The sequence below is a fragment of the Hyposmocoma kahamanoa genome, unplaced genomic scaffold (assembly GCF_003589595.1).
Source record: "Hyposmocoma kahamanoa isolate Upper Pololo Valley unplaced genomic scaffold, ASM358959v1 80, whole genome shotgun sequence".
NCBI lineage: Eukaryota > Metazoa > Arthropoda > Insecta > Lepidoptera > Cosmopterigidae > Hyposmocoma > Hyposmocoma kahamanoa.
The window spans coordinates 3,639,521-3,667,472 of record NW_020654051.1 but is presented as its reverse complement, the minus strand read 5'-3'; the positions used below and the strand labels follow the sequence as shown (position 1 = coordinate 3,667,472).

General features: G+C 37.2%; 2 protein-coding genes and 1 long non-coding RNA gene across 3 annotated transcripts in view; 1 reads left to right on the top strand and 2 right to left on the bottom strand.

Moving 5' to 3' along the window:
* Positions 1–2,582: 2,582 nt before the first annotated feature.
* LOC113233802 lies at positions 2,583–5,344 on the bottom strand. Its single transcript, XR_003310745.1, has 3 exons — positions 5,207–5,344; positions 3,927–4,041; positions 2,583–2,625 (listed from the first exon to the last, which is right to left on the bottom strand). It is a non-coding gene; the product is annotated as an uncharacterized LOC113233802 (long non-coding RNA).
* A 1,290-nt stretch (positions 5,345–6,634) lies between these two features.
* Positions 6,635–27,952, top strand: part of LOC113233800 (nuclear protein localization protein 4 homolog) — a 28,707-nt gene continuing 7,389 nt past the window's right edge. Inside the window, exons 1-8 of the mRNA XM_026469006.1 lie at positions 6,635–6,655; positions 6,940–7,206; positions 7,429–7,589; positions 12,322–12,494; positions 14,424–14,639; positions 15,315–15,507; positions 17,425–17,558; positions 18,351–18,511. Of these exons, the coding sequence (XP_026324791.1) occupies positions 6,635–6,655; positions 6,940–7,206; positions 7,429–7,589; positions 12,322–12,494; positions 14,424–14,639; positions 15,315–15,507; positions 17,425–17,558; positions 18,351–18,511 (1,326 nt within the window). The remainder of the gene's footprint in view (positions 6,656–6,939; positions 7,207–7,428; positions 7,590–12,321; positions 12,495–14,423; positions 14,640–15,314; positions 15,508–17,424; positions 17,559–18,350; positions 18,512–27,952) is intronic.
* On the bottom strand, positions 26,385–27,938 carry LOC113233801 (peptidyl-prolyl cis-trans isomerase A1-like). The gene has a single exon (XM_026469007.1). It carries the CDS (start codon positions 27,613–27,615, stop codon positions 27,205–27,207), a length of 411 nt encoding a protein of 136 aa, XP_026324792.1. The 5' UTR covers positions 27,616–27,938; the 3' UTR covers positions 26,385–27,204.

Genomic DNA, 27,952 nt, shown 5'->3' with positions numbered 1-27,952 from the left:
TAAAAAGAACAAACCATGCGAGTATGGTGTAATTGGGGCTCCTACATCACTTCGTTCCAGCGGAGCGAGATTTTTTGGAGGGAATTACACCCATTCGTTTACGTAGGGCAATTACAAACTATTTCAAAGAAACCGGTTCGATGCGCTCAAATAACCAACTGCAGAACGGAAAGCACCATTCTACCTATTACTAAGCTACAATGACAAGCTGATTTATCAGTTACCAAGCAGATACAATTTCGAATATAAGGACAGTGCGAAGCATATAAAGCTTCATTGAAATTGTGATTCAAGACGATGCAGTCGCGTTCAATGTGCATAGACAGGCATTTGCCTCATCTTGTTCTGCATTCCGTTCTACACTTTTATATCAGTGCATAAAGCGCAGCCCCAATTATCCCATTAAAGCGGAATGCGATTATCTTTAACCACACTTGTCGCATTAAGCAGAGTTCGCGCGCCGACCACTACAACAATTTTAATCAGCTTTAAAAATGTTATACAAACGTGGAAGTAAGTCATTCTGAGCAGAAATTAATGCTCCCTTTACATTACATTTTCAAGGCCCCTCCCCATGCACTTTGTGTCAAAATATAATTTTGAAGTTTTCAAATATTCAAAAATTAAATCTGGAAAACTGTAACCTACAAACGTCCGTTTCGAAACATCACAGAAAGTCGCTCTTAAGTTCATTGGCTTAAAGCATTTTCTGACCGGCGCAATGCGATTTTGCATTTATAAATGTGGTTACTCCATAAGATAAAAAAAACACATTACTTTAAAACATGATTATCTTTAGGTGTACAAAATTGTAAGTAGAACGACAAAACAATCCTTGAAACAAATCGAGTGTTCACTAAATGATGCTGTCTGTCAGTCGCGATGGAAAGTAGGTCACGAAGTATTTAGAAAAATTTAGTCTTACTGACATCTCCAATTGCAACTACTATAACTTGTCTTTCCAACTGACAGAATAACCTGTGATCTTTGAATTAATTTGTTATTTATAGGAAATGAAACTATTTTTCCGGATTTGAATCGCGTATATTTGTTTTTTCAAACAAACCGACGTATCGGGCCCTTTACAGGCCCTTTACTTTAATTAATAATAAATTGAACTTAATAAAAATTCAGTCAATAAAATAATTTGTAAAACTTAATGTAGCGTAAATTGGAATGTTTTCTTTGTAAAATTAAAAATAAGGTATTTAATTATTAACTATTGTAACTAGAGTGAAAAAATAGGGTGGTTTGCATTAATATTAGACATAACATGGTTGAAGACTGTACCATCTCAGTCAACCGTGACCATGAGACGCGTAAAGGGCCCGAAACGTCAGTTTGTTTAAAAAAACAAATATACGCGATTTAAATACGGAAAAATAGTTTCATTTCCTATGTGTAACAGTCGCGAAAACCTAAGAACTCGAGATTAATTTGTTATTAATAAGCAACAATGAACGAAAGCAGATCTCCTAAAATAAATATACATTATTGTACGAAGAATGGGAACAACCTCGTGAGGCATTTTTAGTATATCTTCCGTAGATTTCTATCGTATACACTCAATACCTCCAATGAACACTATTTCAACAAAATTTTTGGACCTGTTCTGTTTTTACTTTGTTTTGTGTTTTTTTATTTTTTTTACAAAATTCGTTTTTCATGTTTTTTTCTTTCAAGTTTGTTTTTTGTTTCTTTTTTTCACAAAATTCGGGGAGCATAATATTAATAAATAAATGTAGCTGTTTACAAAAATAACAGAAACTGACCAAAAAATAATGCTAGCGTAGTGTTCATTGGAAGCATCGCAGTAATACACCACTTTACGCGAGGGAGAAAATCGCGTTAAGCTAAATTCGCGTAAAACGGGGTTGTTCTTTTTTTTTGTGTGGTCCGCCTGGTGTCATATATTTTTGGTCGCCCTAGGGTAACTTGACCTAACGTCTGTTACCAGGGATGGACGAGGTATGATCGAATGACAAGGTAAATATTGTAACGAACGCGTTTTATTTGCGTATCGAAACCCATTTCACAAAGAAATGAGACCATAGTTAACTATTTCACTTTTTTGTGTTCTCGTAAAAGTTTTTCATTACAAGTTATTCCATTTAGTATTGATGTGCGGAAAAACAAAACACGGTCTACATCGCTGTCTAGGCTTACAAGGATTTTAAGAGCACAAATCTCTTCCTGAATTGCAATTGACGGTAACACATTCTGAACTGTCACTTCAATTTCTTGTGGTTCATCAAATCAATGCATCCGCGTAAAGTGGGGTAATTTAACGCGAATTTTGAAAATAACGTTGTAACGAAATCGGGGAAGAATCGGGAAGTGGGGTATTACTGTACTAGAATATTATTCAGTTACTTATTTAATAATAGACAGAGCACATGCTTAGTTATTGAATGCAGACAAGCAGCCAAATTCTTGAGATAAAAACAATAACAAATTGATATCAATGCAAGGAGAGTAAAACATTGAAATGTAAATTTTTTGTATAAAAAATAATTAGTTTTCAGTAAGGATTACTTTAATTAAACACATTACAACTCTTTCACATTCAACACGAAAGCATACCATCAGTGTCTGCTGAATTCTTGATGAAGAGAAGATCATCACCTGAGACAAGTTATCTCTTTTCAATTAGTTTTTTTTAATGACATTTTTTTTTGTTTTGAGCGCGGGATGAACAAGTAGTGTGCTTGGTAATAAGCAACACGCCTATCCATGACAGTTGCAGTGCCACTCAAGAGTTTTAAAACGCGAACATCTGAGAGGCATTATCACTGCGCCCGTCACCATGAAACTTGACAAGTTCCATCTGTCTGTAATGCTCACATTACTGCTTAGCGGTAGAAATAGGTAAGGTGGCAGTACTTCCCTGGACGAACTCTTTCACAAGGAGCTCTAATGCTACTAAAGTCTCTTCACTTATTTGTTCATTATTACAGGTACAGTAAGAGCATGTCAAGCTTGACACTTTATACTTTGGTTACCGTTGTTATCGTAAGCGGCATAGAGTTGGATTTAAATCTTAAGTGTCAAGCTTGACGTTTTCTTGACGCTGTACATGGTATAATAATAATTTTATGGAACCTCTGTAATAAGCCTAAATGGCATCCAAAGTCAATAAAAAAATAAAAAAGTAATGCCAAGCAAAAAATAATAATAATAATGAAGATGGCATCAACCATACGTCGCACTTAGCATGCAATAGTAAGGTAGTGTGTTGCAAGTTCAGCCCAAACTACCATTAAGGTGCATTGAAGAATTCCCCATGATAATAATAATAGGTACAATGTCACAAACAAAGAGTAACAAGTAAATTGGAAGGTACCCAACTCTCAACATTTACCTATTTTAGGAAACTGTCACTTATTTATGCTTCTATGCTGTGGCAACACTTGTGAATGATTAATTTTAATTGTTTATTTGTTTCTAGCATTTTATTTTTGAAGGTATGGCCTTATGTAGTAGAATAGAATATAAATAGATTCATGATTGCCACCAATATAAACAATCATTCTCAATACAAAACAAAATAGTACAAGAATAATAACAATAAAAACTGGTGCTGTTTGGTAAAAGTATAGACATCATCACCATCAAGTTATTATAGTCCCACTCCTCTTTAAAGAGAGGGTTGGCCCAATGAGGGTTGAACACGTCACAATGTTCCAAGGGTTGTAAATTTTCTTTGTTATGCACGTTTCATAACAATCAGATTCATACTTAAATAATTCATAGTCAATAATAAAATGATGTCAGTGGCACAATAAGGCAAAACTCTTTATGATATGGAAAAAGATATAATGGAGTTTTATTTTGTACATAATTTTCTTTAAAATATATTTTGTTACTTAAAAAAAATTTAATTACATTAATTTGTTTTTGGAGGTGCAATAGGTACAGACACATACCTAAAATGTTCGCTGAAAATACAGAAGCCAGTCCATGTGTTAGGTCATATATGTACAGGTCCACTGGTACTCCCTCCTCTGTTGCCATACTGCCCGTGGTTTCCAGAGCACTATGCTGAAATTGTAATTGATAATTTAACTACAAGATATGTTAATACGTCATACAACAATGCTTAGACAACCTTTATGGCAGTCAGCCTAGAACAGAACCTTAACGCTCAATGCCTGTCTTTCTCAAAAATGTCTTAAAAGACAAGAGCTCTGTACCCTAACTGCAGCTTTAACGGGCCAAAGTCCATATAATATATCATTTGTAGTTTGGTATAAAAATTTTAACTGGAATTTCTATATATATATAATAGTGTATAATTGCAGTGAGTGTAGTGCTTTCTTAATTATATATTTAATTAGAAAAGGCATATTGCAGTGTCTACAGTGATGAATATACTCCCCTTGTAGTTCTAAATTATATACAAGGTGAAGACTGAAAATTAGCAAATTGCTGAGGCTGTTACTTTCTTTAACACAGCCATTTATTTTAAGCCACTATTTGAAGATTTTTATTTGAATGATTTTTATAAAACTTGTTGTGAACTTGTGTTGAAGAATAGTCTTTTCATTTTGTTTTTACAATAAACACATATTCAAATTTGGTATCACGGATAGCTCTCTATGCATTGCTTGCATGGATAGGGAAGAAGAAAGAACAATAATATATTACATCCTACTATAATTTTCTAAGGAGGCCAATTCATGTATGAAATGCCTCAGAGTTTAAGAAACTAAAGAGGATGCTGCAGTTCTTAGAGGAGCTCAAGTAGCTTGAGTAGAATTCTGCATCCACCACACACAAGACCCACCATAGACACCATACCATACATACAAAACCCACCATACACCATACCATATTACATGTTCATACATGGGGTACTTTAAGACATGTGATATTAAAGTAATAAGTTGACAAAAATGAAAACTAGTTTATATTTATTTTGTTGTTTGAAAGACCTAGTCAACAACCTGGTACTACAGACTACACTGTCTCTATTAATTAACACAAATTATTATTTATTTATTGAGCATTGGCTACAGAGCCACAAGATTAAAAAGGCAAAAATAAGTTAAGTAACTCTAAGCATAGTGCACTAAAAAGAAACATTAATTCTTAATATAAAAACTAGCCATTTTATTTTTACTTCTTCATTAATTATTCAAAAAATAAAAATAAAATAATCTACAATCAAAACACATTTTTTATGTTTATGTTATATAACGAATACCTGTGCTATAAATCCACAAAACTATGAATAGAAAATAAATCACAATTTCAGACAAAGTATTATCACTACAGAGTCACAGATCTGACTTTATGCAGAATTCGTCGGCGAGTGCAACACGAGCGGTGAAACGCGGGCCGTCGACTACTGCAGGCTGCAACCCACCTGGGTTCACCGCACCACCCCGCTTCCCGTCATGTTCCTATTTATAACACGCAATACACCTCCGCACAATCGTCACCATGTAATTTCGTTCTGTAGTAACCACCAGTAACCACTGTGCCGTCATCAAGTCGAGATGGGCCTTCTTAAACCTATCCAATTTGAAACAAATCAAATTCGCGCAAAAAATTTGTATACTTACATAAGTCTTCTAAAAGTTCATTATTGTTGGCTCGATTCGTTTGTTACTAAATTAGCATTTTTCATGGGACATTAAGTTACTTTTTGGTAATATATTTCAAATGAATGATTCACTTTTAAACAAAATATTTTTTTACACTTTCATTTTTCCATGATTTGACCAATTTTGACATTGACAGCAGTCACGATGACATTGATGAAAATACATCTGTGTTCAAATTATTGTAGACAAGGTAACCTAAGCACAGACCGATAAGTTAGACTATTGTTGGGTACTTTTCCGAAAAATTTCAAATAATGGAAATTTTTTCGGAATTTCGAAGGCTCATATAAAGGCTTTACGTTTAGAAATATCGTTTAAAGTTTTATTTAGCGTGAATTTTAAAATAAACTTTACAGAAAATTATAACTTTTACAGAAAAATGATATTTAAAATGATTTCACAATCTTGAAAAAACCTTTTAGATAGCTCCATCGTTTTCGTTCAGTAACGTCAACTTATGACAAGGCGTTAAAGTCAAATGTGGAAAATTAAAGGAAAAATATTTGAAAAATATCTAGAAAAGCATCTGTTTTTCTGAAAAATATGATTTTATTTAAAATGGAAATTTTCCATGACCCAAGCACTAGGTTAGACCATAAAATGTGGTCAGACTTCATTTATGCCGCAGTGATCCAGATCCACAACAAGTATACAGGTGCCAAAAGTTATTGTTCCTTATTTGCCTATCCCGAACAATAAAATTCGAACTTTTTATTTTTGCGCTAAATTTTTGAATGTGCTCAACATGTGCACTCAATCAAGTGAGTATTGTGCATACATCAAACTCGATACGATACTTTGGACTGGACAGACTTTTCAGAAGCGACATAAAGTTAACTTTAAATGTTAAATGTCACGCTTGACGTACACAATATTTGACCGTGTACAGTGTGCTTAATATTTGACAGTTCATAGTTGATTGTGAACGCATCTCGCACAGAAAATTGAAGTTTTGTTATGTCATGTTGTCATGTCATGTTGTATTGTTCGTGCAGGCAGTTTTTTTAGTTGTTAATTAGAAAAATATGGCTGGACCCAAAAAAATGGTAATTTCCCTATTGACTTCGTTCATCCTTTACGTCCTCTGATAGTTCACAGAGGTCTAACTTACATGGTTTCCATTAGCAACCTGATCTCCCGTACGAGTGACAAGTTTTTGAAATTTCAAATGTTTTCTCTTATAAATTTAATCCACCGCTTAATTATTTAAGTTAAAAACTCTGGAGGCACTATAGGTCTTCCAGAGTAACAGTGCGATGGTCATACATTGTAAAATCGGGAGGTATATGGATGGGGTCAATGTCAAGTGCTGATTGTTGTGCCTGTGTAGACGCTGCGAGTGCAGTCGGCGGAAGGCACGGTACGTGTGGATATGGTGGACTCGGACGTGACGGCGCAGCTGTTCGAGCGTGTACATGACGAGATGAACCTGTCAAGTTTCGCTTTCGCGTTGTTCCGCGACCGTGCTCGCCGCGAAGAGGTCGTTTCCAGCAAGTCACGGCGTCTTCGTGACCTGGGCTTGCAGCATGGTGACATGCTCTACCTTACGCCCGTCAACGGAGCTGTGCTCTTTGAACAGCCCACAACTAGTGCAGAGGTTAGCCAGTTTTTCTTGTTTTATATGTTGTTGGCTTTCTGATTTTGTTTTTTGTTTTAAATCCTACATTTTTTAAAACAAATACAGTGTTTCTTTGTAGTTATAAATTAGAAAATTGCTCAGTGTACTAATTAAAATGTTTGGGACTTATGCACACTAAATATATTTTCTTATCGGAAAAGTTTACTACGGTTGGAATTAACATGTTCCTTCTTCCTCCAGACCACCAACAAGCAGTCGGCAACAACTGTGGTGCAGGCAGGTCCCTCTACATCGACAAGCAATGCTGCACCACGGACTGTGGCCCCTGTGCCTGAGGATGACGTAGACCTATTGCTTTTCCAGTCCTCTGGAAATATTCAGAGACAACGAGATGAGAAATTGTAAGTACTGTTACTTTTCCACTTTCATTAGTAAGCTTGAAGATAGACATCCTCGGTGGCCCAGTAGTTTGCACTATATTTGCTTGTGGAGGAGGCCTTGGGTATGATAGAGATATTGGTCTTTTCTTATGAGAGTGAGCGATTCGGCCAATATAATCGTAAGGACAGTATGCGATGCATGCTACTTTGTAAGCGACCACTCCATTTTTAAATTGTAAATTAATTTATTATTATTATACTATTATTTCTAATGTAAATTCAATTCAATTCAATGTAATTCTTAATTATTTACTTCATTAATGATAATAATATTTAAAATTCAATTTAATTGGTTAAGTAATGTAACGTAATGTAATAAATAATGTTAAATTTATTAATGGGTGTATACCTAAATAAAGAAACATTTTATTTTATCATTTTTTTATGACTTCCAGTAGGAGCAATTTAGGAAACATACTTTAAAAAACTGCCTCTGGTCTGTTACTTATCAACAGATCTTGTACCGTGGCGATATTCGAACGAAATTAAGTACTTTAATGTACTGTTGATTGTACAAGGACTTCCCTTGTTTGAGACCAGGTTATTGGTGTCATTGTACGAAACTCCTGGAAATAACAGTATCATAAAATTTTGGGAACTGTGATGGGATTACTAAATCTTATTTATTTCTTTTTGTATTGTATTCTAAATTCGATGCCTATGTGATTTACAATACTTAAACGGTGACTTAATGACCTTATGGCTACAGATTGGAACATAAAAAAAGTAATGTATATTTATGCCTCTTCAAAGCAATTATAACATTGTGACTATATATGTTGTGGGATAATGGAATGCTTATTTAACTACAATTAAGTCGCTCGCTAATATGGAATGGAATTTTATATTGAAAATATTCCGCTACACTGTATTGCAAATTATTATAAATTTAGAGGAAAACAAATGTTTAAAATGTTATTTGTAATTTTATGTAACATTTCAATTAAATTTAATGTAAAACATGAAGAGTTTAAAAACCATAAAATTTAAGTGTAAATTTTACACTGTTAGCTGTTCGCAGTACAGAGATCCAGTTGTCATATTGTTGGTCACCATCAAACCTTTAGGATTTATAGTAACCCAAAATGTATTCTTATTTTAAATATAAAAAAATATGACTTCAAAATTATCTTACATGTACAAACATGAACTTCGGAAAGACTGCTAATTGCGTTACAAGATAGCGCAGTCGGGTATTTAATACCTATAGGTACGCCTGATGTCGCGACGAGTTCTAAACATCTATTTTTCTAACAAATTTGTTTTACATTAACGAGCTTCATTTTACCAAAGCCACAGAACAATAAATACAGTTGAAGTGCTTAGTCGACATGACACGTGTGCCAACAGTACATGGAGTTCCACATACTTGAGCTTTCGTTCCGTCCGTCTGTCCGTCTTTTTCGCTTTGTATGTTATGGTAATGTCAATTATCTCTCGCAAAACCTCAAAATTTAAAAAAATAAAAATATTTAAACTGTAAATATGTAATCAAAATATTTAGAATTATAAAAAGAAACCGACCTCAAAAGTTCGTGGAATTATCTATTTGCCAAGTTTTATTGAAATCGGCATTGAAAGTGCGCAAAACCGGATTTTGCCCTAATTTACCACTTAGACGCAGAATATTTTCAAAATTAAATGGGACCAATGCTGATGTACCCTCTTTCCAACAAAAAAAGAATCATCAAAATCGGTTCCCAAATGCCGGAGTAATCTCGTAACATACACGCAAAACAAAACAGTCGAATTGAGAACCTCCTCCTTGTTTGAAATCGGTTAAAAAAATATTTTGCTACTTTCGAGTGCAATAATTATAGGCGCATCATTGCCGCATCTGTAATATTGTACATGGTGGTGTTTCATATCATCGTTAAGTCTTAGGTTATTTAATTTGAGTCAATTTCAATTTCTGTTATTTACTATATAATCTGTTTATTATTTTATTTTTTTGTTACAATAAACGAAGTAAACCTTATATGGTTTTATTCTAGCTATAGCATCATTTTTGGAGAACAGTAAAAATCTCGAATTTTCCACGCACTCGTAAGCGTCGTCGTCGTTCAGCTATTGACCGCTAGATGGCAGCACATTGATTGAAATTTCAATATAAAATCAAAACGACATTACTTGCAATAATAAATATTGAACTATCAATGATATGCCAACAGGGTAAAGTTTAAATTATACATCGAGTATATAAACAAAATTATAATAACAGTCTAGTATTTGTTACTTCTTTTTAAATTAGAAATTACAACCAATCATTATCCAGATTTCATAGTGTTTAAAATTATTGTGTGAGTTTTGACGAGCGGGTCTGATAGTAATTGAGGCTTAACGCACGTCCATTGTTTTTTTTCTTCAGTGATGAAAGCTACTCTAATTTCTAGTGATAACAAACAAAACAACAAGATGGCGTTTATTGTACATATTTTTATGAACACTGCCAGCTGCATTTTTTATTTTATTTAGGATTAGCTCCATCTACCCTTATTAGGAAGCGTTACTTTATAAATTAGTTTATAATACACAATGCCATCTATTAATACGCGTATTTGTCAAAGTTCAAAAAATAATTTGAGCTCATGGCTCAATATTCGAATAATGTGACAAAGATAAAAAATACTACTTGCATTTCATATTAAAGAGGAATTAATCCATGGCTATTTACATAATACAAACTACTTCCAGGCTATCGATCAGCGCCATTTAGATATAATAGATAGAGTTACGATCTGTAGTATCGATAATCGCAGTCCTCTTTGAGTTATTGGTCCATCATTAAGTCTAAAGAGTTTGATATTTGTTACTTTAATAAAGACATAACATAGTTTTTTGTTTGTTATAATTATTAATACACAGATAGAACAAGAAAAAAATTCCTTCGATCCGGCCGGATTCGAACCGACGTCTTCTAGCATACCTTGGCAGACGCTATACCAACTAAGCCACGGGTCGAACTAGCAGCGGACCTCACAAATTTTTCTATGCCTTTTTGTCTTTGTATTTGGTTTTTCAATGACTTTTTAGCCGTAGCGCCATCTATGTAAAATCTATAATAATAATAATAATAATAATAATGTTTATTTTTACTTTAAACAATAATATATATAACAATAATAATACAGACATACAAAATAATTAATTATAAATTATAAAATAGGCTAAGAAAATTGTACATTTCAAATTATGTAAGCCTCTGCAGCCGAACTAGGATTAAACCTGTATCTCAGCATGCAGCGCCTAACCCCAATGGTAACATAAACTTTAGCCAATTATAATTGGTGATCAAATTCGCACAACAAACTACTTAAACAATTTAGAAAATTTAGAAATAAAGATAACTTAAATATTAAAAACATGGAAAATTTGTCAAGAAATGAACACAAACCAAAAAAATAGTTAATGCAAAAGGTTAGTGTGCATGGGTAAATGTGAGTATGCGTGTGAATGCGTGTGTGTGTGTTTAAATGTGTGTGTGTTGGGGTAGAATGTGCGTGTGTGTGTTGGTATGTGGGAGATAGAGTGTGGATGGATTTGTGGGTGAAATGTGTCAGGGCACGCATTAAGCGACAATTAAGAGAAACAGGCGCGGTGACCAAAAAGATACTATTAAAATAATAATACTATTGAGTTATTTCACATATAGCTTCAGTATTATCATATCCTAGATCAAGTAACCAAGAGTTAATTTTCCTTTTACATTGAATATTGTTTAATGTATAAATAGATAGCTCCTTATTAATTTTATTGTATACATACGTACCTAGGAATATGAAAAATCTTTGAATGAAGCTCGTACTATGAAAGTGTTTCGTCACACACTTAGATACCTTTACAGCTACCAGTGCCAGCTAGAGATGACGCTATGAACTGTATTTAAACTTTTATTGAATTGATATTCAATTATTTTTTGTGACATTACTCCACTAGTTTGTTATAATTATTAATACAAAGATCGAACACTCAGAAAAAAATTCACAAAAAATTATTGAATATCAATTCAATAATATTTAAAATAGCTTTTCGTGTTTTGCGATTGAAAAGCATTGTTAAAATGTAATAAATTAGGCAATGATGATTATGGTTACTTTCAAAATAGACTGAACTACGACATTCAAGAGCAGAGATGTGCAAGTGCCCATATAAATAAATCGGGTTAATACCCATTAATGCCCAAAATTGAGGGCAAATACTATTTACTACTAAATATTTGTTGTAAGTCGAGTTTCGTTAGAATTTGACGATATTATTACAAAATATTTATATTTTCCTTCTTCGATTTGCATTGCTATTGAATTTGTTCGCTTGAAAATCGCATTGAAATAAATTGATGCAAAAAATCATTAGATTGTATACCCTTGAATCGATTTTCGTAAAAATCGAAACGTAATGTGCGTCTTTAGTAGTGAGAATCCACAGGATTCCAATATTGGTATTGTGTTTGCCTCTTTACGTAGTATTTTTTACATTGAAATTTTTAATAACTATGGAATTGTACTATATTATCCAGTATTCGCTAGTTCTGCCCACGACTGCGTTGGGAAAAATACCCACTGCCCATCTCTGTTTGAGCTTTATACCTCACAATCCGTCCGTCCTAAAAAATAGTCATATGTTATGCCTTTCTCCCATGTGGGGAGCGATATGTGTGTGCGTGTGATTACAATATTTTTTTTATTCGATACAGATGTCGACACAACTCCAAGGGTTGCTGTGTGCACTGCTCGCCACTAGAGCCGTGGGACGAGAATTACCTGCGAGAGCACAACATAAAGCACATATCTTTTCACTCTTACTTGCGCAAGATCACATCTGGCAAATTCATCTCACTTGAAGAACTCTCGTGTAAAATTAAACCAGGTAAGTTACACACAAAATGTAAATAATTTATGTTTGTTTGGTAGCTACTACATTATACTAGCTAGTACAATATTTCCATTTTACCTGATTAAAACTATAGCACGCATCTGAACTAAGGCTGATTGCAAATGAAGACAAAATAATAAATAAAAAAATAAAAAATCTCCTGTAGCGCTAGTCGCGCTTTGTCGTACAGGGTCAATAGCACGTCAAGCTTGACACTTCAGATTTTTTTTAATACCGCAACACACTCAACATAGTCCCGCACTAAGGAAACCCCGTGTCGTGGCTGCCATGGACACACACATAGATAACCACAAATTTTAATTTTAATTCAACTCTATACCGCTTACGATAAGAACGATCCAAAGTTCAAAGTGTCAAGCTTGACGTGATCTTGGCTGTACCCAGCCCTTTTGATGAGGATAATTTTCAAGATTCAAGATTTTTTTTTGTTATTTTTGGTTTTTAATTTCTGTCAAACATTTCTTCTTGTTTTGTTGTTGCTTTGTTTTGTTCTGTCGAACATTTGGTTCAAAATTCACGATCAAAATTGAAATCTTTATTCCCAAGAGAATAAAAATAAAATAAATGTCCTGGGCAGTTTTTTAGTACCGATATATTCAGGTTTCTTAATTAATTTATTTATGGAAAGATAGGAATTGACCGTAATAAAATAATTATATAATTTCACAGTGCTTGGTCAAACATTAGACACAAATATGTTCTATTTACTAACACTTGTAACATTTTCTTTTTGTTATTGATACAAAGATCGAACAAACACACAGAAAAATTCATTCGATTCAACTTGACTCGATCCATTGTCCGTTGCCTACAGCTACGCTACAACAACGTGGCTACCGCTCTTACTAACTAGTAATAATAATAATACACACTCTCATAGCCCCGAGCTACGGAAACCTACAGGGTTTCCAGTAATGGATTAAAAAAACAACAAGGCAAAAAAGTCGTTCAAACTCAATACAAATATCTGTAACAAGTACCATAGAGAAATTCGTTAGAACTGCTGGTTCAATCCCTAGCTCCAACTGCCTCTGTGGCCAAACGGTTGCCATGCTCGCCTGTCACGCAGAGGTCCCGGGTTCGATTTCCGGACAGGGAGAAATTAAGAAATTAGTATGACCTACTTTATTTCTCTCGTGTGTTTGGGTGTAATTTGTCTTTGTCCTTGTGTATGTCCATGGCACCCGCGATACAGGGTTTCCCTAGTGCGGGGCTATGAGTGTGTATGCGTTGATATTATTACTATTCATCTTGATAAGGTTAAACATCTTCATTAGCTGGTGAGAATGAAAGACATTTAATTCTTGTTAGGTCAAATGACAATAAAAAGCTCATTAAACAAGTGACCTTTTCTTTTGTTAAATATTTAAGGAATCACCAGCAATTTTCGGGTTATGAAGCCGTATGTAGTTTCATTTCATCATTATTTACCAGGACTAACAAGTCCGTTACCTTTAGTACTACAAGAAAAAAAAAAATATCGTGACAATGTCACAATTTAAAATCTTATTTTGCGTATGTTAGTAGCAATAGAGCTCCTTGTGAAAGAGTTCGTCCTGGGAAGTACTGCCACCTTACCTATTTCTGCCGCCAAGCAGTGATGTCAGCATTACTGTGTTCCGGTTTAGAAGGGTAAGGGTGCTGGTGAAATTACAGGCACATGGGACTTGTCAACTTATATCTCAAGGTGACCGGCGCAGTGGCATTGCGCCTCAGATCTTTGCGATTAAAGAGCTGAGTGGCACTGCAACTGTTATGGACAGCTGTAGCTTACTATCAGGCACACAAAAAAAATTCAAAAAGTTCACAGGATTTTGTGTGGGGTCACTTTCATTGCATGGGTGCGATATACGTATTTTTGTCCGAAATAAATGCTCATTACAAAATGAATGTATGCGTCAGGGTGTAAGGAGCACCCGCCGTGGCCGCGCGGCATCTGCTCGGCGTGCCAGCCGAGCGCGGTGACGCTAAACCGGCAGGTGTACCGGCACGTGGACAACGTCCTCGTGGAGCACCCGGCCTTGGTGGAACGCTTCCTGGCCTATTGGCGTGCCACGGGACACCAGCGCATCGCGTTCCTGTACGGCCGCTATGAGAGCCACCCCGACGTACCGCTCGGTAAGAGCTTTTACATCACACTTGCTTGTAAATAGTATGATTGCATGGTCGCTTACTTGACTATAAATCCCCAAATAAAACCCTCGGGCCTTTTTTCTTTCCGTTACAGCCATGGTCGGTATGGAGTTTTTTTTATTTGCAGCACGACATACTTCCTTACATAGGTCAGGTTCAAGTTCAAGCAACGAGGTTGCTTAAGTTCAAAATTAAAACATTCGCTTAAAATGTTATCTAAACAGGAATTTTATTGCAATTCAGCTACATACTACTTAACGACTTATTATTAAGAATTTCTATAATTGGTTTTAATTAATTTCTGTGTAAAACTTTTTTTACAGCATTTTTTTACAATACAGCATGGCTGTATGCCTCTTTGCTTTTTACAACATTTCAGTTCGAGTTGTATTATATGTATATGGTCGAATAAAAAATATGAAACAAGAAATCCATAACGGTTGGTTTGTGAATCATATCTATATTGTATTTAGTTCCTCGCAAATGTGATGAAAAACATTGTATGGATCACGAATGGTAGAAAAATACAAAACTCGATTTATTAGAGCCTTCAGCCTTCCTTTTTCAGCCTGTAGTATTTTTAATTACAAAATCTACTTATGAATAAATGTCTTACTATTGTTATTGAAAAATTAACATTACGCGACACCTTTGGAACAGGTATCCGCGCCCGCGTGACCGCGATCTACGAGCCCCCGCAGACAGGGTCTCGCGACTTAGTGGTATTGCAAACAGATCCCAAAGAACAAGTTCTCGAAGAACTGGCGAAGCGTTTGGGCCTGCGTCGCGTAGGCTGGATCTTCACTGACTTGCTGCCCGATGACGTCGCCAAGGGCACCGTTAAACAAATCAGGTGAGCCTACTGTCGGGTAGTTTTCCGAAAAATTGGAAAAATGTCATTTCAAAAGCTCATATTATGTTCCACGCTTAAAAATATCTTTTGAAATTTTATTTAACGTGAATTATAAAATAAACTTGTGCAGCCAAAAGGCACATAAAGAAAAACGAGTTATGAAATTATTTCACAACGCACACTGGGGCAAGAAAGCTTAAAACATGGCATTAAATACAAATATGAAATTCGATTTTCAAATACCCTCATATAGCGGTTTGATAGATGACATATTAACCCATGCTCACACAATATTTTAATGCTTTGGAACGTATCGTAACGGACACTAGATTCCACTGTTAAAGCCCACCTGGTGATAATTAAAACTTCTCAGTGTTATTTCAAATTATTACAACTTCGTATTTGTGCTATTATCAATTGTTGATAATAATAATAATAACTTTTGATGATGGAACCGTCAACTTCAGGTATGTAACTATATTTTAGTAAGTTTCAATTAAATTTTGACACATTAACATAAATTAAAATATGATTAACAAAATAAGATGTTTTAATTTCTTTAAATTATGACAATGTCTACAAACATTTTTGTTTTCAATTATGTTCTGAGTTAGATTGGGTGTAAAATATATATTTTTTTAATACGTCAGAGTGATAAGAATATAATACCTACATAATTTTTTGCAACTTTTTGCAACTTCGTTGGAAAAAAAATCATTGTCATAGGTAGTCGTGCGGATATTTTTTTCTTATTTTACCTACAAATTTCGAATAGTATTTTTATTTATTTCAGGAACAAGTTCAAATCTATTATTTATCACAAGAAGAGCACTCATCGATATCATGAATTGTTCTGGAGCAAATGGTTTCGATAAACAATACGATTTCTTGGTAGAAGAACTCAAAAAGCGCACAAATTGTGATGGGAGCAATTTTGTTCAATTCAAGCAAAGGTTATCGATGTTTAAGTCAGACCTTAGGTCTCGTTGGACAAAGGCACATAGAATTTATGAAAAATTTCAAAAAACTAATAAGGACTGGCTTGATACATCACTTTCATTTCCTCGCTATGGACTAATAAAACGGGGTCGGGGTATTCATGGACCAGAAATTATTTCTTCGGCACTTTTACCCATAGGACAATTAACAGAAGAAGCGCAAGAGGCTAGAAACAAGGATTTTAAAAGATATAGGGAGCATTATGCCAGAAAATGCAGTAGAGAGAAAACTAATATGGACATTTTAAATTTTTTCTTACTGAGTTCTGATCCTGTGATCACAAGCAAACACAAAAAAACAAAGATGAATCTAAAACGTCTACCAACAGAAGCATTACAATTGTTAAAAGCTCCCAGTGTCAAAGTATCTGGTACTGGTGATAGCAGTAATCAGGATACTGACACTAGTGATGATGCCAGTGAGGATCAAGGGATCAATGATTCATAATATGTTGCGGGGTATAAGACCACTTAAACGGCTTATTTTGTTCTTTTTTTGTCATCAAAATTTTAAAAAGCTTTGACAGTTGTTTGACAGTTTTGAGAGTAAAAAAAATCTACAGTGCATTGTATGTGTTTTTTTTTAATACTGTATGCAGTCCTAAAGATAAATATATGACGTGATTTTTTTAAAGCCATATTATATTTAATGCCAGGTTTGAAGCTCTCTTGCCCCAGTGTGCAACGGCGAAAAAACCAACAACTACACCACCACCACCTCTTGTTGGCTCCATCGTTTTCGTACACTAACTTCCAAGTTTTGGCAGGTATTAAAGTCAAATGTGGAAAAATAGAGGAAAAATATCCGGAAAAATATTATTTTTTTTGAAAAATATGTTTTTTATCAAAACGGAATTTTGTCCATTGTTATCCCAGCGAGGTCATGACGTGATTATAATGTTCGTACTTTTGTCGCTAGGGGCGTAGATACGCACTTCCTATCTGCGCAAGAGTGTATCATGGCGGGCCACTATCAGAACCTTCACCCGAACGCTTGTCGGTACGCCGCCTCGGGTACCTTCGGATCTAAATTCGTCACCGTCTGCGTCACCGGTAAGTGACTTTTGACCCTGCTTAGTAACTAATTGAATACCTGTAAAATCATCAACTTACGTTGAACTTGTGTGAGCCACCTTATTCCATACATCGCCCGTTTACCAGAACAACCAGTGGCGGATTTGCAGTCTTGGCCACCCTAGGCCCCAGGCCACGTAATCAGTTCCAGCATTCTTTCAGTCGTTTTTGAGTTTATCGCCATCTGACAGACAGACAGACGTAGTAATAATAATAATAATAATTCTTTATTGACAGGTATATACCCATATTAAATATATATTACAATTATATATAAAATAAAAGCAAAAGCAATAAATTGAAATAATTGTCATACAATAAAATAAAATACAGTACAAAGCGCTTATAAGATAAGCCTGTTATTTCTTATTTCCATCACGATCCACGGAAATCACGTGTTTAAAAAAGGAATCGTGCACGTGCTCACAGAGAATACGAAGAATCCTATTGTCAGACGCACGGAGACGGCTCCAAAAGCTAAACCTAAACAACGTCACTCTGACATCGTCATCGTGACACTCTGATGTCGTCATCATCAACTAGACTCTCGGTTAGCACGTGCCCAAGGTATTCGAATTTATCCACCCTCTCCGCTTGCGCACCATCTAAAAACACGCGCGGAACGTTCGAGCTCAAGTATGTGGAACTCCGCGTACTGTTGGCACACGTATCACACCCACTAAACACGTCTACTGTATTTATTGTTCTGTGGAACTAACGTAGGAAACTAAGTCTATTGGACCGCGTGTGAGTGTTGAGTGGTGTGCGCAGGTGACCAGCAACAGCAGGTGGTGCTGGAGGGCTACCAGGTGTCGGGGCAGTGCGCGGCGCTGGTGCGCGACGGCATCCTGCTGCCCACGCGCGATGCGCCTGACCTCGGCTACATCCGCGACTCCAGTGACGCGCAGTACGTGCCCGACGTCTACTACAAGGTAGGACCGCTGTTTTTCATGCATTTTGATTGTGACAATCCACAGATAATTGCGCCTGCTTTGCAGAATATTGTTATACAATCATTTGGTTGAAACCACGGAAGAAAAAAACAATGGAAGCGCTTTGATCCTCGATTACTATCAGAACCGATGTCGCAAAAACTCACACATTCTTTGAAACACTACCACATCTTGATATTGATTGGTTGTAGTTTCAAATTTAAAAAGAAATAACAAATTCTGGATTGTTAATATAATTTAAACTTTACCCTGTTGGTTTGTCGTCGGAAAGTTCAGTACCATAATACTTATTATTGCAAGTTACGACGTTTTGGTATTATATTGAAATTTCAATCAACGTGCTGCCATCTAGCGGTTTATTGCTGAACAACGACGAATTGGAGTTATTAATTCTGTTCTCCAAAAGAGAAGCGACTATATTGCAGGGGTATAAGCTTTACTTTCGTTTCTTCTAACAAAAAAAATATTTCAATAAACAGAAAATTTAAAATTTATTAACTTTCCGATTATATGAAATACCACCACGAGCAATATTTTCGGTGGGGCTATCATTTTTCCTCTCCAAAACAGCACAATAAGGCATTTTTCTAGGATTTTAGAGTATGTGCACGAAAGATACAAAGCGAAAATGGCGGACTGAACTCAGGTAGGTTTTTCGAAAACGCGTCGGGCGCTAACTAACCATTTCTACTATTTTCTTCGAAGTGCGACGACATGAAAGCGCAAGCGAAACGTTACCTTAGATTTTTATCTATTATTCTATGTATCTATATACTAGAAGTTTGTAAATTTGTACGAAACCATCAAGACTTATATAAAAACCGTAAAGCCATCCCCACTAAATATACATTACGAAATATAAACAGATTAGTACTACCATATTCAAGATTAAATATGCATTTATCTAGTCCATACACCATGTCAATAAAAATATATAACAATCTTCCGGAAATTATAAAAAATAAACAAAATAACAAGATTTTCTTTAAAAACTTAAAGAATTTTCTCATAAATAAAAGCTATTATAATGTAAAAGAGTTTTTAGAAGATAAATTTGGTATCTGAATTTAGTAACTAGTCGATAATAAATATAATAATATAAAGCTGTTAGCGTTGGTATATATCAATATATTAGTAAGTGTAACAATTATGAGACTAGTCCTCTCTTCTACTATTTGCTGTGCCCTGTTCAGGGTCCATAATTTGATCTCAGTATATGTAAAACATCTTTAATGTACATTATGGAATGCAAATAAATAAATAAATAAATAAAAAGTAAAAAATAATAATAATAAATCTTAAACAACAAACGGCTTATGTTACACCGTAATAGTAATTAGATTTAAAATAGGAAGCAAGCAGTTTTGTGATGATAAATCAAGCAGCCTCTACTCCGTCTGTCTTCGGATATACGCCTCCTCCATATCTCTTCATTTACGTCGTCGTCGTGCCACATGGATCCAGTTGCGGCCCGCGAAAAATTTAATGTCATCCACCCTACGAAGAGGCGGAAGACCTCTGCCGCGCGTGTTGGCCCCTGGTCGCCACTCCATAATTCTCCTTGTCCACTGATCTGGATCCATCCTAATTATGTGTCCTGCCCATTTCCATTACATTTTCATTTGTGATGATAGAAATTCAATAAGTAATAAGCTTTGATAACACAGGTCAAAAAAGGTATAATGTTAGAATAGAACCACAAGTAAGACATCATGATTCACTTCAGCAGTTGATTATCCAGCGTCTACATGAGCATCGTTCCGATCCTCCATCACGCGTACTTATTAACTTCGAGAGTTATTTATTGTTGTATATAACATATTTATGGTTACACAAATAAATAAATATTAGACAACATTACATACATTGCTCTGATCCCAAAGTAAGTAACTTGTGTTATGTAAATCAAAATCAAACACCCAGACCCGAGACAATATAATACTTTCTACATTGACCCACCCGGGGATGACCTCAGAGATGGCGACGCCAGGAAAACCGGTATGGAAGCCTCTCGATCACGAGTTGAAGTTTTGAGGGTGCTGGTGAAATTACGGACGCATAGGACTTGTCCACTTATGTCTCAGGTTGACGAGCGCAGTGGTAGTGCCCTTCAGATCTTTGTGATTTAAAGCTTAGTGGCAAATTCAACTGCTATGGACAAGCGTGTCGTTTACCACCAGATGCACGACTTGTTCATGCCGTCATTTGGTACCACAAAAAGACAATGTACAAAAGTTTTGTGCCCAAGTAAAAGATAATAAAGACAATTGAAGAATACTCACCATTTTGTTGTCTGTAAAGCCCTTTTCAAGGCTGGAGCCTAAACTATGTTACCCTGTGCTATATGTCTCCAAGTCTCCGCCTGTGGATAAAATTACTACGGATAAATATTCCTAATTGACTGCGACAAAAATTATTCTTATGAAGAATAATTAAAATTTACTTTAAACCATAAATTACAGAAAAATAAAAAAAGCGTTAGCATTAAGCCGTGATAGCCTAATAATTTTACTTACTGCCCCTTGAGCAGAAGCCGTGGATTCGAATCGGAACTTGCACTTCTGAGATTTTCTGAATTGATTCTTTTTATAAAACTCCTTATAGTTCTATGTACAGAAATTTAATACAATTTTCCAGCTCACTGGCGAGTACTATAGACAATAGAATTTTGATTCAAAACTAGAAAAGAGCACCATGATATGGTTTATGAAATTATAACAGACAGATTAAGGTACAGGAGTAAAAAATATATATTTTAATTTCCTAAATGTAAATTATGTAGAATAGAGTTCCCAACGACATACGCCACACGACTGCTTACTACACAACTCCGTGCTATGCTAGTCGTTTTGGTCCTTTAAGCCTTTTGAGTGACGACTTAGGTTTTTTATTCAGTTTTTTAGTCTTATGACTCGATACTTAAGGGTCCAAGACTAGTATTATATTATACTATAATAGTCGTGAGGCGTTAATTAGTCGATTTTTTTAATAGGTCTTAAAAGACTTAGTCTCTTTCATTGTAGTTTGGCATTTCAAGCAGAGCTTTTCGGTGAAGGAAAAGATCGTGATGAAAACTACACGTCGGAAAGCAGGGTTTATAAATCATATTTGTATTGCAAAAACGAGCGAATGGTTCTGAATTTGCAAAGCCTTACACACAGCCTTAAAGTTGGTATATAGCATACCAACCATAAAAAAACGTAGGCTGGAGTATCCTACATTGTGAATATTCCAAATAATCGCATGAAGCGTTACGCTTCCACATAAATAGACGAACGGCTATGGAGGAAACGCTTTGCCTGCTGACCCCAGATTCTCTGAACGCTATAATGTGTGCCCTTTGAAGGTGAGATTGAATCGACATTATTTAGGCGTGCATATTTCATCGTTGAACTTATCACTTTCCGTCAGGTGAGATGAAGGTCAAATGCGCACTTATTTTAATAAAATTTAAGAAAGAAGATATCCATAATTCAGGGTGTAAAAAGTTAACGAAAACAAAAATTCTTCCCGTCGGTACTAGTATTTTCTTGTATGCGGTCATGTCTGGAAACCTGATAGTTAGAAATATACAGAAGGTCAAATAGAAACTTTTTTTTCGTGTTTTTTACGAAATCTGTTTTGAAATATGATTACTGAACTTTTCTTCAAACAAACATTATAATTTTTTTTCAAATTTGCAACGAGGCGTTTCGAATTACAAAACCGCAATGAATATCGAACGCACACGTAAGGCGACCGCCGCTATTCAATTACGCACAAAACAAACGCCAGATGTACCTGTACCTCAGGCAGACGGACGAGATTACACGCGCATGGTCATTTGTACTGTTGTTCATTAAAAACTAAATAAGATTATTTAATGAGTATTTTGTTTTGTCTTTATACATTGTAATATATATTTGTCTATAAATATTTGACTGCCTCCGTGGTCGAACGGTTACCATGCCGGACTGCCATGCAGAGGTCCCAGACTCGATTCCCGGGCCGGGCGAAATGTTTGTATGGCTTACATTTATTTCTCTCGTGAGTTTGGGTGTAATTTGTGGTTGTCTATGTGTGTGTCCATGGCACCCGCGACTCAGGGTTTCCCTAGTGTGGGGCTATGTTGAGTGTGTGCGTTATTTATTATTTATTTATTTATAATATAGAAAATTAGACAAAAGAACCAAATGCGACGTATAGCATCGATCGATCGATCTCCGCAAGAAGGGCTCGCGGGTCAAGAAGGAGGCGATATTCAAAGCTTTCCTAACATTTCTTTTGTTTATTTCGAATAGTGGCGTCAATGAGCGCAGTTTGTTATTGAAGTCGAGTAAACTACGTTTTGCTCAGTGCATACTGTTTGTGTTTTCTGTTTGAGTGTTGAGTGATAAAAACTTGGAAGGTATCCTGACATTCATTTAGTGCTCGAAAGTTGTATATGTTAACATGATTTTATTTTACGGTATGGTTCATGGTCGATTTTACGGGATTGAACATCCGAGTGCAGTTCAGTTCTATTCTCGACGTGGTGTGAGGACACCCAGTTTGGAAGTGCGAACAGCAGCCAAAGAAAACTACGAGGTCATCTCGCTTAGTAAGTACATACTACGATCAGAGCTCAGACTGAACGCAGATTGAAAACACTCAACTCATGCATTCTGTTCCACGCGTTACATTGCGCATCATAAAAACCTGTTTTTCCATACCTAAAACGAAAGTTGTTTTACAGCAATTGTTTTTGCTTCATGTGCTTCAGTTTAATGTACACTATGCGTATATTTCGGCTTCGTGAAGGGTCTTTTTACACTTTGTATTAACCTTAGAACTAAGTCTAAGTCGAGCTTGACACTTTGTACTTTGGACCGTTGTTATCGTAAGCGGCTTAGAGTTGGATTTAAATCTTAAGTGTCAACTGTACCACGATAAACGGTCCTTTTATGGGTACACGTTTTTACAATAAGATTCCGGAGCATATATTAAGATTATCATTTCTTAAGTTTAAAACATGCTTTAAAAATATTTTAATTGAAAAGTCATATTACAAAATTGAACACTACGTGTTAGACAAGGGTGTACAAATATTATTCAAATGCACTTAAGTTAATTTGAAAATAGCAATCCCTAGAGTTTCATGCTCGTTCTTGTCAGGGAAGTCAGGACAGTGAACAAGCAGTAGCTTAAATTATCTCAGTACAAGGTACTAAAAAAACCGATATCAAAAGTTCGTGGAATCTATTTGCCAAGTTTTATTGATCTCGGTTACCAGAAAGTGCTCGCTTACAGGTGGAACATTTTCTTCAAATTTAAATGGGACCAATCCTGAGGTACCCTATTTCCAACAAGAAAAGAATCATCAAAATCGGTTCGCAAACGAATTGAGAATATATATGCTGGCCCGCAGCACATTACACCCTAAAATCACCCTTTTCATAATCTCAGTACAGAGTACTAAAAAAAAACGACCTCAAAAGTACGTGGAATTACTTACTAATTTGCTAAGTTTTTTTGAAATGTCCCTTAGTTCGCCACTATACACTGGAGATAATAATAATCGGTTCTCACTACTCAAAGTATATTGAGAGAAAAACGCCTTGAATTGGAGAAATAGCAAAATCAACCATTAAAATAATTGCTCCTAAATTAAAGTTAGGCGCTATTTATAAAAATGAATCTTCATGCATGAACAGCCACCTTTAAAGGTGGATGCTTTTCTTCAAAATGAAATGGGACCACTATGGAAGTACTCCCTTTCCAACAAAAAAAGATTCATGAAAATCGGTTCACAAATACCGGAGTTATCGCGTAATATACATACAAAAAACATACAGTCGAATTGAGAACCTCATCCTTTTTTGAAGTCGGTTAAAAACATATTTCCAGACCCTATACACGTGCAACCTGTGGAGCAATTACACTAAAAATGCATACAGTGCCTTGCGTGTCCAATTCAACAACGCCCTCAGGGGACTGTTGGGGCTGCCTCGACACTGTAGTGCCGCAGGGTAATTCGCGGAGTCTAGCTTGCTTGTTTTCAGGCAGTCGTTCGCAAGAGAGTGGCATCCCTGTTGGCTAGAGTGAGAGGCAGCACCAACAGTCTTCTACCTACTACACCTACCACCTTAGGTAGCAGAGAGGATGGACAGCCCAATCCTTAAGTATTGGATGTCCATCCTTACTCATGAAAATGAACAGTTTGCTTTCTACTAACATAGTTGTAAGTACCCACTAACACTATATGGACTTGTAAATGTCTGAAATAAATTGTTTCATTTCATTATACGTGTTCTATTTATTTAGTTCAGTTAATATAAATAAAAACATTGGTATTGTAAAGTACCTATTGAATACTTTCTTGTAAAATTTCGAGGTAAGTTTGTGTTTTTTTTCCTATTGTGAAAATGTTTAGGAATCGTGTTTTCACACCGTATAGTAATCAGTGCATATCCTCAATTTTACTATATATTTTTTCCTAAGTGGTTTCATTCAACACTTATTCACTGTTTTGCGGAATCGACCAAAGCCATTTGCGGTTGTTTGGACTCTTCAGGAAAACATCGAGACGAAACCTGCACGTCAAAGAAAGCTCACTACACTCGGAAAAGGTGAGAAGTAAATCCTCGCCTGAGAGGAGACCCTTGCCCAGCAGTGAGACTTATAAATACATCGACTCATCCGAAGAACAGAGTCCGATGTGATTGTATAGCGAAGAGAATAAGCACGTTACGAAAATAATTTTATTATTCAAACTAAGGCCTATGTAAAGGTGTTTTGAGAATTTATATTTCGTATTTCGTTTCGGAAATGAAAAATCGAACAACAGTCAATCTGACATCTACAGCGAAGAAGAACGAACGAAATGTACTATGTCCTGAGAACAAGTATCCTTGCACATAGATCTTTGTTCTATCGATGTGTCGACATCGGTTGATGGTGAACGTGTATTTCTTTGAAACACTTTTATTAGAAGAAATACTTTGGTAAAGAAATAAATATTGCGGCTTTTGTTTCACTAGTTTCTAAAAGGATTGATTGACCTACAGGGACTCAAACTTGTTCATATCACATGTTAGGTAGTGCAGCATGCTTTAGACAAGTGCATACCTTCGGATAGCCGACCGTCTCCAGCTACTTGGAATGCACCTGTCGTCCAATTTGAACTTCGGCAGATACATTGAATCCATCGCCAAAAATGCAGCAAGGAAGCTTGGCATCCTTTCCAGGGTGAGGCGTTACTTCACACTGGGGTGACAGTTGCTTCAGCTGTATCAAGCATAAGTCCGGTCGTGTATGGAGTACTGTAGCCACCTTTGGGATGGCTCTGCTACATATCAACTGGCCACCTTGGATTCAATTGACAAGCATGCCAAGAGGCGAAGCTGCATGCAGATCCTTGAACACCGCCGTAAAGCTGCCTGCTTTTCGGTATTTTACAGGATATATCACGGAGAGTGTGCGATCGGGGGACTAGGCGTAGGCTTGGCTTCCATCCCTATGTTGTGGATATTCCAAAGATTCGCACGAAGCGTTACGCTTCCACATTTATATGGCGAACGGCTATGGAGTGGGATTTCCTGCCTGCAGACTTGTTCTCTGAACGTTATAACTTGGACCTTTTCAAGGCGAGAGTGAATAGGCATTATCTAGGTGTGCATGCTCCATCGTCGACCTTCGACCTCATCAGCACTTTCCTTCAGGTGAGATGGAGGTCAAATGCACACTGACATTAGAATAAAAAAAAAAGCGTTTATATTCAAAGTTATAGTAAACTAGTTATAAGACGCTTGAATTTTGTATTGCGGCCATCTCGTTTTTTGAACTTGCCCAGGTTGTTGGTGAACTTTTGAAGGGTGAAGAACGTACAGTTAACTCTGTTTAAATAATTGAAACTAGTTGTTTGCTGCTCACATAGTTTATTGACGATCACAATCCGCGTCAGTAACAAGCCCGCGCGGGCGGCCACATAGACTATATCGACAAACGAAACGCTAATACATCTCTGTATAACATATATCCATATATTTAACACGAATTACAACATACTCATATATGAGAATAGTGATTCTTAATGTAACGATATAAGAGCGAGGCCGCAGGCAGCGGCAGGACGGCCGCTCGGCGCCGCAACGTGCAATACAATATCCGATATAAAGCAGGCACCGGCCAACATCACAGACTTGTTCGTCCGGAGATCCGCTCTTCCGCTATACGCCTACCGTGTGGCGCAGATCCACCGGAACGATATCCTCCACACACGTCGCTTCGCCGCTCGAGAAGTAACGTTCGCTTGATTGTTTGTATTATATAAATATTTTTAAACAACGTCGATTTAACAAACGATCTCTACTAGCGCACGACGAGCGGGTTCGCTCCGCTATATATACTACACGGTAAATACTTCTCTATTACATATTGACACACATGTAAGACCGGAAATTATACGAGGTTACGACGATCACTTAGGAACTAGCCCGCAGCGGACACCGCGAGGTCGGTCGCCGCCGCGGGCGCGAATCTACTACAGAAGCTCAAGCCGACGAACTTCCAAAATCGCGTCGCGGTCGGTAAATACATCGAAATTTTCTCTTACATATAAAAATAGGTCAAAGAGCGGATTCGTAGACGAAAGGAAACGGTTGGTCCGACGGATAAGAGTGTAAATCAGGTCGCGAAGTGAACAGAGAGGGCGGCTAGTTGAGTTGGCCGCAGCTGGCGATGACGATGGCGGCCTGAGGCTTGCCGGCGCTGTCGCCCGTGCGACTCAGCCGGTCCACCAGCTCCAGCCCCTCGACCACGTAGCCGAAAATGGCGGTGAAGCCGCGCATCTCGCGCAGCACGATGCGGAACTGCGAGCCCACCAGGCCCAGATTGTCGTGGCGCTTCTGCGAGCGGCGCATGCCCACGGCGCCGCGGACGGCGGCCAGCCGCGTGTCGTCCGGCATGAAGAAGCTCTCCTCGAAGGCGCTGCGCCCGCCGCGGCCGTTGTTCAGCTCGAAGTCGCCCGTGATCACCGACTCGTTCTCCCAGCACTGGAACACGGCGCAGCCGCGGTAGCTCAGGCCCAGCTCGCTGGTGGCCAGCGCCACGAAGTTGCGCGCCATGCGCGGCGCCACGTCGCTGCGCGCCTCCACCACCACGCGGCCGAAGGGCGCGCCGTCCACCTCCAGGTGGAAGAACAGCAGCGGGAAGGCGCCCGCCAGACGGGCCGGCGGCTCGGGCGCGCCGGGGCTGTCGGTGCCGGCGCGGGACTCGCAGCGCCCGTTGGGCAGCGCCGCGGACGCGGCCCGCCGCGGGCTCCAGTGGCGCGCGTGCAGCTGCGTGGCGCAGTAGTTGGCCAGGAACTGCAGCGAGTCGCGGACGTCGTCCGGGGGCGCCGCGTCCGCGCCCAGCCCGGCGGCCGCGCGCCGCAGGAGCTCGGGGTCCAGCGGGCCGGCGGCG